Raw genomic sequence first — 15,917 nt, 5'->3', positions numbered from 1 at the left:
GCACCATCCTGAAGGAAATGAGAGGACGTGAGATATTCGATCTTCCTGGGTAGACGTCACAACAGCCGCTGGACCCATTCTCCTCAAACTCGGTCGTGAAACAAAATGGTGGTGTTTTAGGGCTATTTTCGAGATTTCGTCGGGGCACAGAAAATCGAGGATTTAACCGAATCGAAAAATTTTTTCGCAGAAGTATTTCAAATAACATGTAGATTCGTTTTAGCGAAAAAAAATTTGGGGTTAGGTGCACTTTAATAGCTAAGTACGTAAGTGCAATGTAGCTCCTTTAAGTATATATTGACAAAAAATGCCAGTACAAGTAGAAATTGATTACCTTCCTGCCGTGAACATGACGACTCTGTATTGTCATCACCTGACCAAATAAGATAAAATTAACAAACTGAATGCGGTTTAGCGTGGTTTAGCGTGGTTTAGCGTGGCATGTTGTGGACTCACGATGCGCAGCCGAGTGAGTCCACACCATTTTGACCACTTTGATGACGCGTATCGTTGTCAATAAGAGTACAGACCACGTTAAACCACAGTTTGATTTGTTTTTTATCACAATATCAACGTCAAAGAAAATTTTCTTTTAGAGCGCAAGCTGAAAAAGGCATTGCGTGACACATTAACGCGAGCTGCGTTGTCTGGACTCTTATCGACAACGGCAAATTAACCAATCAGATTGCGAGATTAGTAGCAATTGTGGTAAAACATGTTATAGATCAGCAGTTATACAGATCCTTTGATTTAAAGGCATCGAAAGATGGGCCGGCATGTAGATTAGGTCACATTAGCATGCCATTCCCTCGCCATTCCAGAGTTGAGGTTGCCTCTGCTTCACTTTAAAGAAAGAACTTTGGTACAAAACCCTAGATATTTTCTTTTCATTAAAACTACATCTATCTCACTTTGCTCCACGCCTTAAATTCAAACAAAGTCGAAAGGAAACTCAGATGAAGCCAATTATGAGTTAAATTAAATGTAAGAAGTAGTTGAATCCTTGCGGACGTCTTCGTGTTACATTGAAGTGTTGTAGTGTTACTTCTGAACAACTCTTTGAACATCATTCCTGGTATAATCACTATCCTCTGTCTCAAAACCCTTTGGGATTCTTTGTTATACTCTGTTTTTCATTCTTTGGCCTAGAAGGGGAGGGGGTTCGGGGTGCGAGGGGTACACCGTAGATATTGCTGATTACTGCTGATTATGCTAATTCTAAGTATTTGGTGTCCAATCCAAATCTGTTTCCTTAGCCATCGTGATTACCACACAATAACGTTTGCATTAATACCACCTTGACAAAAAACAACACATACCTGCGACAGAATGATAAAAAGCTTTGAATCTCGCTTTAGGGAAATTTTCACGACAAAGAAGGACAATCGTGAAATGATTTGACGACGAGACTAAGATAGGAGGATACATATAGCCACAGAATCTGCCTTTTATGGGTGCTGTCTTGTCGCGCCCATCAAAAATCTCAAGAAAACATTTCTCACACATGGCATCATCTTTGAGTCGGAATTCTTGCAATTCCAGGTGAATGACGTAACCAGATGGGACGGTGATGTACCACCTGCAGGATATGTGATCAGGATAATATCCAGGAAATGATGGAGAGAAGAAATATCCTGACATGTTGAATAACTTCTCACTGCAAGCTGGAAATGAAAGCAAAGAAACTTAGTCATGCATATGGTTAACGCAGCAAACCTTTACATCCAAATTGGTTTCCATATATATTCGTTACAGTAATAGCTAGGAGAAGTTTGTTTACACATCGTGGCTATCTCCCTTGTGATCAATTCTTTAATTCTTGTAACTGGTATGCCAGATACTGGCTGACATCAGGCAATTACTTTGGGTGTGGTTTTGATTTTACTACGGTTTGAGATTGGTTGAGTAGTCTAATTGGTAGGTAAATGGTTTGGATTTGGTTTCACTCAATTGAAGAACGCTCTATCTAGTTGTTAATATTGATTACGTTTGCATTGGTATATCTTGTTTTCAATTAGTTAGAGAACAGCACATGAAAATGACGACACGTAGGAAGAGCAGTCTAATTTTATCATTTAAAATGATGAGAACTAGCACGGATTTCTGTGGCCTTCTCATTGTCTAAGGCCTTTGGTTGGCTGTTAAAATTGTTACAAAATCACCTTGTTTGGCCGACAGCGGCTGGTGAGTGCAATGCGTCCCTTCGGCAATGTACAATCCAGTCAATGCTATTAAATCTTCCTTCTTCTCCGTCTCACCTTTTATCAATACCTATTGCGGAAATCAAACGCCTTTGAAACCATCGCAATATAAAAGATTCCACCTGCAGTGACTAACTCTAGTGCATTCTTTGCTACCCAGAAATTTTGCAGTGTTTGAAAGCCAAAACCTCCTTTAATATTACACTCCAAAAAGGTAACAATTTCACTAAGTTTCACAAGCCCCCTTAATGTTTGGAGTCGGTTGTATGTAACATGATGCCTTTTCTACGCAAAGTCGTTTGCTATTGAGGTATCAAAATGTTAAGACCTCAATTGCGAAGAGCTTTAAGTTCGTGAGGACTTTTAACGTTTCTTTTAATCTCTGAACAAGGTGGACTGACAGACTATGTTGAAGAGGTTTCAGGTATCCCCATGGGAGAGTACTCTGTACCTGGATGGACCATGTATTAGGGAAGTGGTATGGAGTAAACATACTATTCACAAACAAATGATTACTTGAAATTCCGAAACGGCACTCAATGGAACTTGTCCGTAACTCCAGTCTTGAGCGTGGTTGGTTCTTGAAATCCAGATGGGTATTTCTCTATAGCTCTTTGTTGTCTGGTAAATTGTCATTGTTTTCTTTCCAGACCCCCTCAACATGTAACGAAACTTTAAGCATTTACTGTGCCAGTCACGTGATCTGTCATATGGTGGACTCAGAAGAACGGCAGATTGGACAGAACCGACAGTGTTGGTGTCTACCACGAGCCGATCGGCTTGAACATGTAAGCAAATTAAGAAATACATAAGTAAGAAATAATCGAGTGACCATGGCTTGAAAAAAGTGCTATCCGGTCGTCCGGGACAAGTAAATTCTCCTTCTGGGCAAGTACCTTTTCATTCTTACTTGCCCAGATAATGCAATTCGAGAGTTTTCTTTGGCTTAGCCATCAAGGGTAATGAGCCATTATACCATGCTCTACAAATATGGTAAGCGTACGCGTGACTTTTTTGGGCAGATATAATATTAATCTATGTTTACACTGTTTTTGCTGGCCCGGGAACAAAATAGGCGGGTGCTGCAATCCACCATTGCCTGGCCGCCAACTCACCCAACGAGAACGTTTTTAGAAACGGTTCTCATCTAATTGCGTCTATTTACATCTTCCATGGCCACATTAAGTAGATCCTGACACTGTTTACTTCAGTTTAGTTGGAAAGTTTAGAAGTATCGTTTTGTGTATAATGCAATTCGTATGCCATGCAGTTCGGCATGTAAGGCTACCAACTTGCAAGAGAGTAGACAGATTTGTCTCCTTGGTCATCAGATGCAGTAAAACATCGCTTTATAAACTAATTCCACTATTCAGAACATTTTCGCTATTTAAAAGAACAGACCCCTGTTAAAAGTCTTCAACATGTCTCATCAGTTCGTAAGGTTTAAAACTTTACCTTTTCTATCGTTACAAGTTCTAAACCATTTCACGGCCACTTCTTTTTTCAACCCTCTTCTTACAGTTTTCCAGGCCTTCACGTCACCTGCTTCATCTCCACATCCATGTGACATGCGCAGTATCTCCTCCGCTGAAACCGCATAACTCCACACATTGAATCCACTCAGTTTGCCAAGGACATCTGAGATATTGTTGTTTCCACCTTTAAAACCAATCGTCATGGTCCCTCCTCCTGAAGAGACAAATTAGAGAATAAAAAAGGTTAGACACTACTCAGTAACGTGTCTGTTAAACATAGAATCAAATTATGCCCTACTCTGTAAGACACCTATTAGACATAAAAACAGAGAGTGCGATACTCAGCAAGGTGACTATTAAGTATGCACTACTCTCTAACGAAGAAAAAGGACACAGAAAGGCAGAGTAAGCCACTCTGTAAGGTGACTATTACAATACCAAATCAAACCGCGCACTTCTTAGTAATGTACTAATCAGACATAAAAAGAGTGGGAACAGAGGCAACGTCTGCTCGTAAACACCACGACTCCGTGACGCCATAAAAACAACGACTTCGCTTCGCAGTAAGGTGGCTATTAAACAGTGAACTAGTAATCGTGGCATTATGTACTGCTAAGGAGTTTGCCCTTAGACCCTAAAATAAAAAGCAAGCCTCCATCTGGAATAAAAAATCCATTGTAGACTATTTTAGGTTTCTTTATTTAAATTAATCAAATGTCCCTACTATAAAGTAAAGTAAAGTAAAGTGTTCTAATTTTACTTGGTCTTGCTGTTACCTTCTATCCCCCAAAATTCTGAACTTGACCAGAATCCATCTGACTGATACTTTCTTTCACCATCTTTGAATATCGCCAGCGATCCCCTGTCAGCTAACCAGGATAAGCACACGTGGTGCCACGTGTCGTCTGCCACACCTAATATTACCTCGCTGCAGATGAAAGCAAATGTTGTTCGTGTGAGCGAGTTTAGTTTATGGCAGCAATAGCACTAACGACAGACATTGCTTATTGAATTCTGAAGTTGGCAGTTGAAAAATCATTATTATACATGCATGACACAACATTTAATATCCTATTATTATTATCCGGTTATTATGCTAATATTTCAGTTCCAATTAAAATGACATACACATTTGGGTGAATCAAATGAAGAATATATCATGGCTTAATGTCGAAAGCTTATTTTGAGATCATTGCCTTTCCCTGTACTCTTCTCTCCTCTCCATTGTCATCTGTGAGGCAGTAAGGGATGGACCATTATATTTCGAGAGGGCGGGGGGTGGGCAATTTCCAAAAAAAAATCCTGCACAGCAAAAATCCTTCAAGGAGTCCATGGGGACAAAAATCGAGCAAGTGCTTTTTACTATCCAGGTCCTGTGTTTGACTTAAAAAAGAAAATCTTGCACCAGCTATTGCCAGCTAAAAATTTCATGCACAACCTTAAAGGTCAAGTAATAGCATATTGCCCAACCCAAACTCGAAAAATAATGGTCCGTCCCTAACGACAAATTATCCACAAAAACAGCTGCGATAATTGTTGAAGTCATTGTAAAAAACGGGGAAATACTATCTACCTTCTTTTGTTGGCCAATTGAGTTGTAATAGTGTGCTTTAGACAATAGACTCCCAGCACCAATGATTCATTCTGTTTTTTGGTGACTTTGTATTCAATGAAGAAGCCGCTGTGATGTGTTTTCAACCAGAAACAGAGAGTGAAACCCACTTCAAGATGCCCGATATCAGAGAATGACAGGAAGCCAAAATCAACGCCAGGAAGGTCAATCTCGTAGATTCCTACAACAAACAAAGAAGCAAATTATATGGCAAACACAAAATGCAAATAGATGTGTACAAATCCTTTCCAGCGACTGTTTTTTGTTGTTTTGTTTTTTTGTCAGGCCTTTTTAAGTTTCATCACTGTGACTCATACTCGGCAAACAAAATTTTCAAGATATCCTTAGAAGGGAAGTATAAGTCAAGGAAAAGTATGCGTCAGGCCAGTGGCCCATAGAGCCGGAGCATGTCCCAGTTTCTGAAGTATAACGCGACTAAGAGTTTTTCTACACCCCATCCCCCAACCCCCTGGATGGGAAGCTAGTCCATCACAGGGTTGCCTCCCAGCATCAAATTTCCCGTTGCCTTTTCATACAGGTGGGTGGAGAGAGGTACTGTGAGAGTACAGTGTCTTGCAAGAACACAGTAGTATGACCCTGGCAAGGGCCACTTGATCCGAACCCCCGCGTGCTAACCACTAGAGCACCGGGCCACTCGCTACAGAGAGGAAGTATAGCTAACACAAATTTCCGTCGGGTTTATCGGTATCAAAAAATAAAACGAGTAGGGTTTTTGAACTCGAAAATAAACGTGAAGCTGTGAAAAGCGTGAAAAGCTTTCAGTTAAATTGTTTTAAAGTTTTTTGAGAGCCACTCGATTTAAAGCAGTACAAATATAAAAAACAGCATAGAATTTAAAATGTTCATTTTTAGATTGAATGAGTTACTTATCTCAAAACAGCATCCAGGTGATACTTCTCTCCCCCCCCCCCCCCCCCCCCTCATTTCTTTTTTTAATATATAATTTGCTTCTTGCAAATTGTCTCGTCGTTCAGTTTGATTATCATTCTGTGTTGTTATTATTCTCTCGAAAAAAGAAATGACGGTCAGCAAAATTCACACAATTACAATTTAATGCCTCAACATTCAGATCCTACATTCAAGAAGCCTTTACACGTTTACCCAAATTAGATATAATTACTACCGTTACTTAGACTGTTTTGCCATATGTGGATTTTACAAATGGGTGTTTCTTCTCTACTTCTAATCAACACTGCTTTTCGATTTCCCTGTGATCGAAAACGATTTTCAATGGACTGAAACTAAAACTTTTAAGACGTTCTGGGCTATACATAGTTCAAAAAATGGTAGGGAATGAATCTCCTACAAAGCTCTTTCTTCATTTTCCTCTCGTCGCTGCGTTCGTACTGTAGAATCAGGCTCATTGTTAAATGTCCCATTTTCTCGTTGTTGATCTTCTTGTCGGCTAGCACTCTCTTGTCTTTGTTCAGCAGTAGCCATGACTCCAATTTGTCTTGGCCCAAAGACTTTTCTTTCAAGGTCCTCAGCTTGGGCAATGGTTTTTCGAGACAACAACTGAATGAAAGCGACGCGAAAGTATCTTATTCTAACAACGTAAATCAAGGGATTGATTAACGAATTCAGTATCGGCATTAAAGACAAAAGATGAACAACGACATGTCCGATTTTAGCAGGAATACTGTCCTTAGCTGAGCGAAAAATGGCGAAACAAATATTTGCTGGGATATAGCACAGAAAAACTGCGAGAAGTACGATGATTGTCAAGTAAAACGCTTTGTTGTTCTTGAGCAACTTTGCTTTCGCTTCCAAGGAAACTTGGTTAGCAGCAATTCGTTTCTCGTTGCGACGGACTTCCTGGTAAACAGCTCCATTGAAGTAGATCATTGCGACAAGGATAACCAGTGGCACCGTTAAAAGAACTGTTAGCTTCGCCACGGAACGTTTCTCTGTCGTTAACATGTCTTCCAAAGGAAGGAAGATGGTTGTGACCCACACCAGACTAGAGGCTATTATGATACGAATTTCGGTAATCAGGTTGTCGTATTGCATGGAATGTTTAATCGCGATGTAGCGTTCTGCATTGATCAAAAGCAAATGATGAAACGATGCCACACAACATTTTTGAGTAACACGTTGGGATACCTTGAATGCAGTGCAAAACATGTTAGCTTCACCTTTCACAAGTAAACTTGCGCTGGCGATAAGCAAAGGTTGAACGACTAGTCCCACCACGAGGTCAGTTGTAGCTAAACAGGCGAGAGCTATATTAGATTTGCTGCGAAGATGTCGTTTCGCTTTCACTGTTACAATCACCAGGATGTTCAGTAAAATGATGAAAGGACAGGTGAGAGCGTTGACGGCGATTATGAAGATAAATACAGCATGAAGATCGGGAGAAATCTTTGCGGGATTCAAAGGAAAAAATGTGAAACCACAAGAAAGTAATGTGGTGTTGCTTGTGGTGTGATTCATCTCGAGTCGCCTAATAACTGATGGATTCTCAGTCCAGACCTTGTGATGTTAAGATTTTCTCAAGTTTTGCACTCTGCCAATCGTGATTTCATTGACGCTTTTTGTATGACTACATCAAGGTAGTTTCGTGTTCTCTTGACTAGCATAATACTTTGATCACAAGATGACAATTTCATGATTAAAAATTTGCATTTGTATCATTAGCAAAACATTACTAATAAAGTGCTTTGTAATATCTAATATTCAGCACACGTAGCCGGAACCACTTGAATGCAGTTTAAAAATACGAAGAACTGATAAAAATTGTAATAAAGAATGATGAGCAGAGAGCTTAACACGTACAAAACCAAGTGGATTTGGAACCGGGAAGTGCGCATTAAGGTACAACGTTTTGTTCAGTTTGTATTACATTCCTTTTTATTCACAAGAATATTGTTTTTCCGACCCAGGCTGAATGTTCTTATTTTCCTGCCGATTCAGGCTGCAAATATTCTCGTAAATATTCTTATAACTTGACTTTGATGGCCTTGAAGCAATTTTGGAACTAGACTGCAGGCAAAAAAGCCTGATGTGACGCATAACATCTTGCATTACCAATGTTATTAGAATCCAACATAAGTCTAGTACTGTCTTTGTTGTTTTTGGGCTGTTTTGCCGTTCAGAGAAAGGATGAATATTATACGGTTTAGTTTAAAACATATAACTGTATTGCTTTACAAATTTTCAACACAAAATTATATTCTTGTCAAAATCTCAGCCTCGGGTTTATTCTTAAAATATTCTTAAAAGTTCGCACATTTCAGCCTTGATATTCTTATAAAATAGACTCTTTTGTTTGTTGTCAAGGACTTAATATCTCAATTGTATAGCAAGGTGGCATGTCCTCGACTGACAAAACCTGTTTGAATTTTATTTGCATTATTTTTGTAAGTTACATTTTGAACTACGATATAATAAACAAAGAAATAATAGCTTCAGCCTGTTCAATGCATGAAAACATATTCCAGCTTTACTGAAAAGACGGTTTTTGAGGTGAAGTGACTTGGCAGATTACTACTTTTGCCAGAAGTGGCATGAAAATTGCTAAATCATTCTTGACTGCTCGGCCGGGAGTTTAACTAATGGGAATATGACTGAAAATAAAAAGCAAAGACTACTTCAACAAAACAAACGCCAATAATGAACCTTTTTCGCCTCCTTAGGCCTCGTCCAAACTAAGCCGAAGGAATTTGAAAATAGAGGTTTCACTCTGAAAATGCGTCAAATGTTCTCCGTCCGCACTACGCCGAAGGAATACGCAACAATTACCGATTAAACCTACATAACCACAAAATGACATAACGACATTTCGACATATCGACATAATCACCTTATCTCGGTAATGCGAACATCCTGACATAACGACACAATAGCAACATAACGACATAGACATGACTACATAAGGAAAAGGTCAGGTTTTCCTTATGTTCATGTCGTTATGTTGCTGTTATGTCATGCCAGGATGTTCACACTGCTAACATAGCGGCATAACGTCCTTCTTATGTCATCATGTTGCTATTATGTCGTTATGTTGCTATTATATCGTTATGTCAGGATGTTCACACTGCCAACACAACGACATAACGTCCTTCTTAATGTTATTACGTTTATGTCCTTGTGTCGTTATGTCGCTAGTGTGATCTAGGCCTTATCTGCATGGATTTGTGTTTGAGTAAAGCCTGGTTCACACCAGCGACATAACGACATAACGACATCGTCACGAACGACATAAAAATGACGTTATCTCGACGAAAAAACGGACGTTATGTTTGCAGTGTGAACATGTCGACATAATGACATATTAGCAACATAACAGCATGAACATAACGACATAAAGATAAAACTGATCTTTTCCTTATGTCGTTATGTCGATGTCTTTATGTCGCTAGTGTGAACCAGGCTTAAGAGTCGGGCAGGGAAATGTCATGACAATCGTGACGTCATCCTTTACGAAGAGGTTCGTCAGTTTAAAAATGGTTTGTGTCCACACCAAAACGCAAAGCCGGTGTTTTCAAATTCCTCCAGTTTGAAGAGCGTTTTCGAAAGGCTCCGTTTTCGTGACGGATTATTGTGGACGGAAGGCCTAACCGTAGAAATAAAGCTGCGTTTTCAAATTCCTCCGGCGTAGTTTGGACGGAGCCTTACTGAACCACATGCAGTTTAGCAATCCCACATATTGCGGGAGATATCACGAATTACATACACCAAAAATGTCGCATTTATTATTAAACATTGATTTTTTTTATTCGAGCCAAAGGTTTTGTTCAGTACATACGCACAAGTTTTTTTTATTCGCATCCGACTGGTTCATAAAAAAGGAAATTATTGCAAAAGGTATCCTTGAGAGAAACACTACCTCTATGGCAGCGTTTGCTCAACTCACCGCGAAATTTTCAAAGCAAAATTTCTCGCAAAAGTCAATAGCTGGCTTTTCGATTGTTTCCAGAAACAACATATGGAATTAAATAGGCTAACGTTACTGTTTGCACAATCGCAGAGTCCTGAAACCATTCGTATGAGTGGCAAAACTCCGCCATGTCGTTATGCTCATACTCGGAGACTCTTAGTCGACGCTTTGCTGCTGGTATCTGTGACCCAAGGGTAAGCTTGATTGGAGGCTACTTTTTACCGTCTTAGTTTGACTTGATCAGAACTCTGATTATACCCATAACTAAAGCAAAGCGCGCGCTCTGATTGGTTAATTTAGCGTCTACTATTTGCCCATGGGTGTACGCTGCTGACGTGTGTGCTAATGTTTACAAAGCAAATCTTTTGACAGACATTGTTTCCAAAGTAATGGCTGACGTTCTTCGGCCAGAAATGCGAAACTGTCTTCACAGTTGTCTGAAGATGAAACTTTATCGAGTTACTGGTGAACAGTTGGTTGTCATGAATGAATTTTCGCGCGCTTGTTTTCTCTTGTCATGTAAGACTACATGAACATTTTTTTGTGATGTGGCTCAATAAAAGGACTTCTGTTGTTCCAGTGTCTGAATGTTATGTTATAAAACAAATGGTAAACGCCATAGCGTGCACTATTGAGTTATGGATGCACTTGGGAGGTTTGCTAAGTACTCAAGAAGCTAGAGTCGCACTCGGCTATCGCCTCGTGCGACTCTTACGCTTCTTTCGTGCTTAGCAGCGTCCCGCGTGCATCCATAACTCAATAGTGCACGCTATGGCGTTTACCATTTGTTAATTATCAAATAAAAATCAAATAGGGAGATTGCGTAATCGATGGCGACGCCACCACAGTAGCTGCGTTTAGGAAAAGAATTAAAACGTACAGGGTATTCCGACGAGGTAAGTAAAGGTTTTCCCCTAAATATCCCTACCCCTCAATAACGTAGTAGCTGTTTAATTCCAATTTGTCAGAAAATTGTTTCAACTTACTTTCATCATCAGAGTCATCACTATCAGAACTATCCCCATCAGAACCCTTATCATCGTCGCTGTCATCATTATTTTCACTATCATCCTGATACATCTTGTCAAGCTCTTGGTATTTGATTCTTTTCCAGCCATGCAGGCTTTTCCATCCACACCAGTCAACTGATATGTCACAAGGACTGTCATCTAATTGATATTAAGAACACACTTGTTTAAATAATGGTAGTCTGCGTTGCAGGCGTAGAACGGGAGGAGCGGGGGGAGGTAGGGAAGTAGAGGAGTAGGGAAGAAGCTAGTAGGGGAGAGGAGGAGTAGTAGGGGAGGTGAAAAGGGGGAAGGAGTAAGGTAGACATTTTCCAGATTCAACTTTCGTTAGCAGATGGTAATTTCGAGTTATTTTCTTTTTCTGCGTATTTTTCATCTTCCTTTCTCTTTCAATTCTACATCCTTCTACTCAGGATGGTCTTTGAATGCCTAGAAAGGTTTAACTGAAGTGGCGTTTAACACGCTATCCACGGCCGTATTGGCAAAAGAGAAGAGTTTCGCCGAAGTAGCAGGATAACGGTAAACACGGTAACTTTGAACGCTTTGTACAAGGTCAATATACTTTGGCCGAAAAATGTTTTTCCAGAAACGTGATGTGTATCCCTCCAATGTCTAATTCATCACTGTGATTGCTTTCAACAGCGTTGGACTTTTGAGAAATAATTATTTTAAAACCAGCTCCAACGCTCCATCTAATTTAGTATGCAACATTTGAAACTTTATTTTTTGATCACTTCGGCAGTTTTTTGATGTTTATCGAATGCTATTGCATTGAAAGGCTTTTTTCTTCAACACTGTGTAGTTTCCTCATTATTTTGCGTTGCGATAGTAATTTCTGAACAGTCTTTTGCGGGGGCTTATTTTCGGCCTGATCTTGCTGCTATCAGACGGAAAAAGTTTGCGGCTCGATATTTTTGGTTTAAAGCGAAACTGAAACAAAAGAAATTCATTTTTAAATAGTATTCGGTAACCTCTACTTGGGAGATAAAAATCGGCCGATTTTATTTTTTAGCCGGAAATCATCGGTCGTTTCTTAGGCGCAGGGCCTCTTAAGAAGTAGGAGAGGCATAAACGGGGACGGAGTGGAAGAAAGGAAGAGTAGTGGGGGAGGCGTAAAAGGGGAAGGATTAGGGGAAGGGAGGAGAGGGGACTGCGTGCTTGAAAAGCCAAATTCAAAGAAAGTGTGGGTTTATAGGCCATTTGACAAACATTAATTGTCCAATATTCGGTAATACTACCGTCAAGGAGCGGAACATTTCACTAATTACTAATCTTGCATCCCGTGAGTTTCTTGAAAGACAGTCGAAATGGAAACTGTCATAGCACCTTGGCAGCCATACAGCTCCACCCTAATTGATATGTGGTTATGCCAAGCCTCTGGTCTAAAACGGACATAACGTGCTTTGATTGCTGGATTTAGATGATGACTGACAACACTTTCCTGGTCTGTGTTTCCAACAAATTGCTAAGAAAGATATCAAAATGTTAGGGAATTAATAACCTTGCATGAGCTTTGTACTTTAACTCTCGATCGTTACATTCGCCGAAGTAGCCTTGATCTCGTCCCCAGTATAGAGAAAATAATGACTTCAGAAAGCGTCCGCAACAATTGTTTCAATTTTAAAACTAAAACGGATTGGAAAATAAAAGGGATGGTATTAAACATCAGGAGGACGTAGTTCACTGATTAAAATACTCTCTACCAGGCTGCACAAATGGTTCTTAAAGGCTAAGATGAATGGTTTCAAATGGAATTAGTCGGACCTATTTTACCTTGTCTACGGTTTTGCCTTCTTCTCTGTAGTACTGGAAGGTCACTCCATCATAACTGTACTGCAGTTTGTACTTGGTTACCCACTGAGCGACATCTTTTTTTCCTTGCGTTGCTACACGTGTCACTTTAGTGTACCGACTACCCAGATCAACCTGAAGCCATTGATTCACATCACTGTTTCCAGCTGACCAAGATCCTGCTGTACCTGAAGCTGTCTCGCATTGCAGTCTGCCACGAATAGCAAGGTGATCGGCATCCATTTGCGAAGACGCAGTAATTTGTACGTCAGAGATTGCACCGCTTTCCATGCCTAGAGTTTCTTGACATTCTAACGGTTTGATCAGGTTGATGTATTAAAATGTCTATATCTCATACTTTAAGCATTTTATTTCAATTTTCCTACAAGATTTGGCGCTATAGTTTACCTGATATCGTCTTTCCTTTTAGAGTAGGCTGCCTACTTTAAAAGAATGTAATTTGATTTGACATGACATGAAATGACATGACATGACATGTCGTGACATGGCATGACATGACATGTCGTGACATGGCATGACGTGACATGACATGACTTTATTGGTTCGCAACGTTTTCCGACATTTGTAATTTTTCAAAAGTTAATGATATGGTGCATGTAACTAGCAACACCATTAAGTTGCTGAAAGGAGCTTTTTATCGAAGAGTTCGGTAAATAAATTTTCTTTTTTGGCAACATCAAGAGATGCAAAAGACTTCCAAGTGATTTCACAAAGAGAAGACTTCCCACTAACCTACACAACCATAGAGCTCCACTCTCATTGAAATCCAGCCACGCCAAGCCTCTGGTCGGAAACGGATGTACCGTGCATTGATTGGTGGATTTAAAGCATGGAAAACAACAGTGACCCGGTCTGTGTTTCCAATAAAATCCTAAAAAGAAAGAACAAACAGTTGTTAGGGTAACCAACATGATCCCAATAAGATACGCAATGAATAACCCCCACTCCCCAAAAACCAGTAGTTGTGTGGGAAGCCTAGAAGAGAATCAAATTACTACGATAAAGAAACATCGGTTGTCGTCTCTTGAACGGGAATAAGCCCTATTGTTATATGTTACTATTTGGATAGGTGACCAAGAAAAGTGAGCGATTTTTCACTTTCTTTAATTTGAGGGAACCAGGGAAAGAGATTAACCAACTTTTCGCGGGTATTTAAGTCTATTTCACCTTGTCTACAATTTGTCTTTGTTCTCTGTAGTACTGGAAGTTCACTCCATCGTTACTGTACTGCAGTTTGTACTTGGTTACCCACTGATTGTGATCATTTCTTCCTTGTATTGCTACACGTGTCACTTTAGTGTACTGACTACCCAGATCAACCTGCAGCCATTGATGGAGATCATTTTTGCCAGCTGACCAAGAACCCGCATTTTTAGGAATAGCTTTAAAGTGTAGTCTGCCCTGGATGGCTGCATAATCAGCAGTCCACTGCGAAGAGGCACTTATTTGTCTGTCAGAAATTGTACCGTTTTCCATGCCAAGAGCTTCTTGACAATCTAATGGAGAGAGAATTATGTCAGGTGAGAAGAGAGAGAGCCACATTGAAATTAGCCACACGGTACACTTTTCTTGTTTTACTCAAACAAAACGAGACCAACAACAACAAAAACTCACCTCCTAGAGTACCTTCTTGGCAGCCATACAGCTCCACCCTCATTGATATGTGTGCATGCCAAGCAATAGGTCTAAAACGAATGTAACGTGCTTGGATTGATGGATTTAGGTCATGATAAACAACAGCGTCTTGGTCATTGTTTCCAGCAAAGTCCTAAATCATACAGAGGACAAATTGCTTGCAATTTATAACTAAGAAATAATAATTTTAAACTTCCGAATTTTACTTTACGTTCCAAACTAAAGATATCATCCATGCTATCATTCAATTGTCGCTTTCACACTAGAAACGGACAAATCGTCTGGAAGGACAAGTCGCGTCAGAGGGACAAGTCACCTTAGTGCGAAGACGAGGACGAACAGAATTATGGACGTAAAAGTCGTCTACATTTATTCATCGATTTGTTCATCTAAGACGATTGTTCACGGATAAGTCGTCGAAAGTCCAACTTAAATTCACAACAGACGAACAAGAGGTTGCATCTCGGTCGCTGTACTCTCTAGGGAGAATGGAACCAGCAAATGGAGTGATGGCTTATGAGAAAATCAAAATAGCGGGTGGAGGGCACGGTAACTAAGCCTGCGTGAGTTGTGAGTTGTCCCTCTAGAATTCACATTAGAAGAACAAATCGTGAGAAAACTTGTCCTTCCAGATGATTTGTTATGTTTTGTCTGTCCTCGTGTTAAAATGGGCAATAAGTTGAATATAAACTTAGTTGGAGAAAACATCTTCAAGTTAGGCTTACAAATGTAATTAGTAACAAAAGTCACTACCACATAAAAATTCCAAGATTGGAACAAAGAGCAATCAATGTCCTTGAAAATTAAGTCTATTTCACCTTGTCTACCGTTTGTCCTTGTTCTCTGTAGTACTGGAAGTTCACTCCATCGTTACTGTACAGCAGTTTGTACTTGGTTACCCACTGAGCAGCGTCCTGTCTTCCTTGTGTTGCTACTCGTGTCACTTTAGTGTACTGACTACCCAGATCAACTTGGAGCCACTGATGAAGATCATTTCTGTTTGTTGACCAAGATCCCGCTTTCCACTTTGTAAAGTCTAATCTGCCGTGAAATGGAGCATGATTGGGATCGTACTGCGAGGAGGCAGTGATTTGCCGGTCAGAGATTGCACCATTTTTCATTCCCATAGCTTCTTGACAAACTGATTATTTTACAAATTGAAAGGAACAAAAGGTACGTTAATATTTCTCTCGTACGAAACGTGATCTTTCCTACTTCTGTGTAATACTGCACTGAAATCATTTAGGAATATCT

At 39.9% G+C, this 15,917-nt stretch overlaps 4 protein-coding genes across 4 annotated transcripts in view; all 4 read right to left on the bottom strand.

The window, feature by feature from the left end:
- The window catches only part of LOC110069568 (uncharacterized), a 51,053-nt gene that overhangs the window by 12,406 nt on the left and 22,730 nt on the right, over positions 1–15,917 (bottom strand). The window contains exons 27-36 of the mRNA XM_089295285.1: positions 14,196–14,524; positions 12,543–12,681; positions 11,175–11,357; positions 5,250–5,469; positions 4,453–4,604; positions 3,657–3,890; positions 2,718–2,980; positions 2,163–2,271; positions 1,320–1,664; positions 335–373 (exon numbers count right to left, since the gene is read on the bottom strand). Coding sequence (XP_089151411.1) covers positions 335–373; positions 1,320–1,664; positions 2,163–2,271; positions 2,718–2,980; positions 3,657–3,890; positions 4,453–4,604; positions 5,250–5,469; positions 11,175–11,357; positions 12,543–12,681; positions 14,196–14,524 — 2,013 coding nt within the window. The remainder of the gene's footprint in view (positions 1–334; positions 374–1,319; positions 1,665–2,162; positions 2,272–2,717; positions 2,981–3,656; positions 3,891–4,452; positions 4,605–5,249; positions 5,470–11,174; positions 11,358–12,542; positions 12,682–14,195; positions 14,525–15,917) is intronic.
- Positions 6,368–7,742, bottom strand: LOC110069590 (histamine H2 receptor-like). The gene has a single exon (XM_020777114.2). It carries the CDS (start codon positions 7,740–7,742, stop codon positions 6,612–6,614), a length of 1,131 nt encoding a protein of 376 aa, XP_020632773.2. The 3' UTR covers positions 6,368–6,611.
- Positions 12,919–13,485, bottom strand: LOC149108495 (EGF-like repeat and discoidin I-like domain-containing protein 3). The gene has a single exon (XM_089295090.1). The coding sequence runs from the start codon at positions 13,296–13,298 to the stop codon at positions 12,981–12,983; it is 318 nt and encodes a 105-aa protein (XP_089151216.1). The 5' UTR covers positions 13,299–13,485; the 3' UTR covers positions 12,919–12,980.
- LOC149108494 (lactadherin-like) lies at positions 15,461–15,801 on the bottom strand. Its single transcript, XM_089295089.1, has one exon. The coding sequence runs from the start codon at positions 15,788–15,790 to the stop codon at positions 15,473–15,475; it is 318 nt and encodes a 105-aa protein (XP_089151215.1). The 5' UTR covers positions 15,791–15,801; the 3' UTR covers positions 15,461–15,472.

Source organism: Orbicella faveolata, unplaced genomic scaffold, assembly GCF_042242905.1.
Source record: "Orbicella faveolata isolate gen_17 unplaced genomic scaffold, um_ofav_v1 contig_26, whole genome shotgun sequence".
Classification (NCBI taxonomy): Eukaryota; Metazoa; Cnidaria; class Anthozoa; order Scleractinia; family Merulinidae; genus Orbicella; species Orbicella faveolata.
The sequence above is the reverse complement of the archived record's forward strand: the minus strand, read 5'-3'. Positions and strand labels throughout refer to the sequence as shown.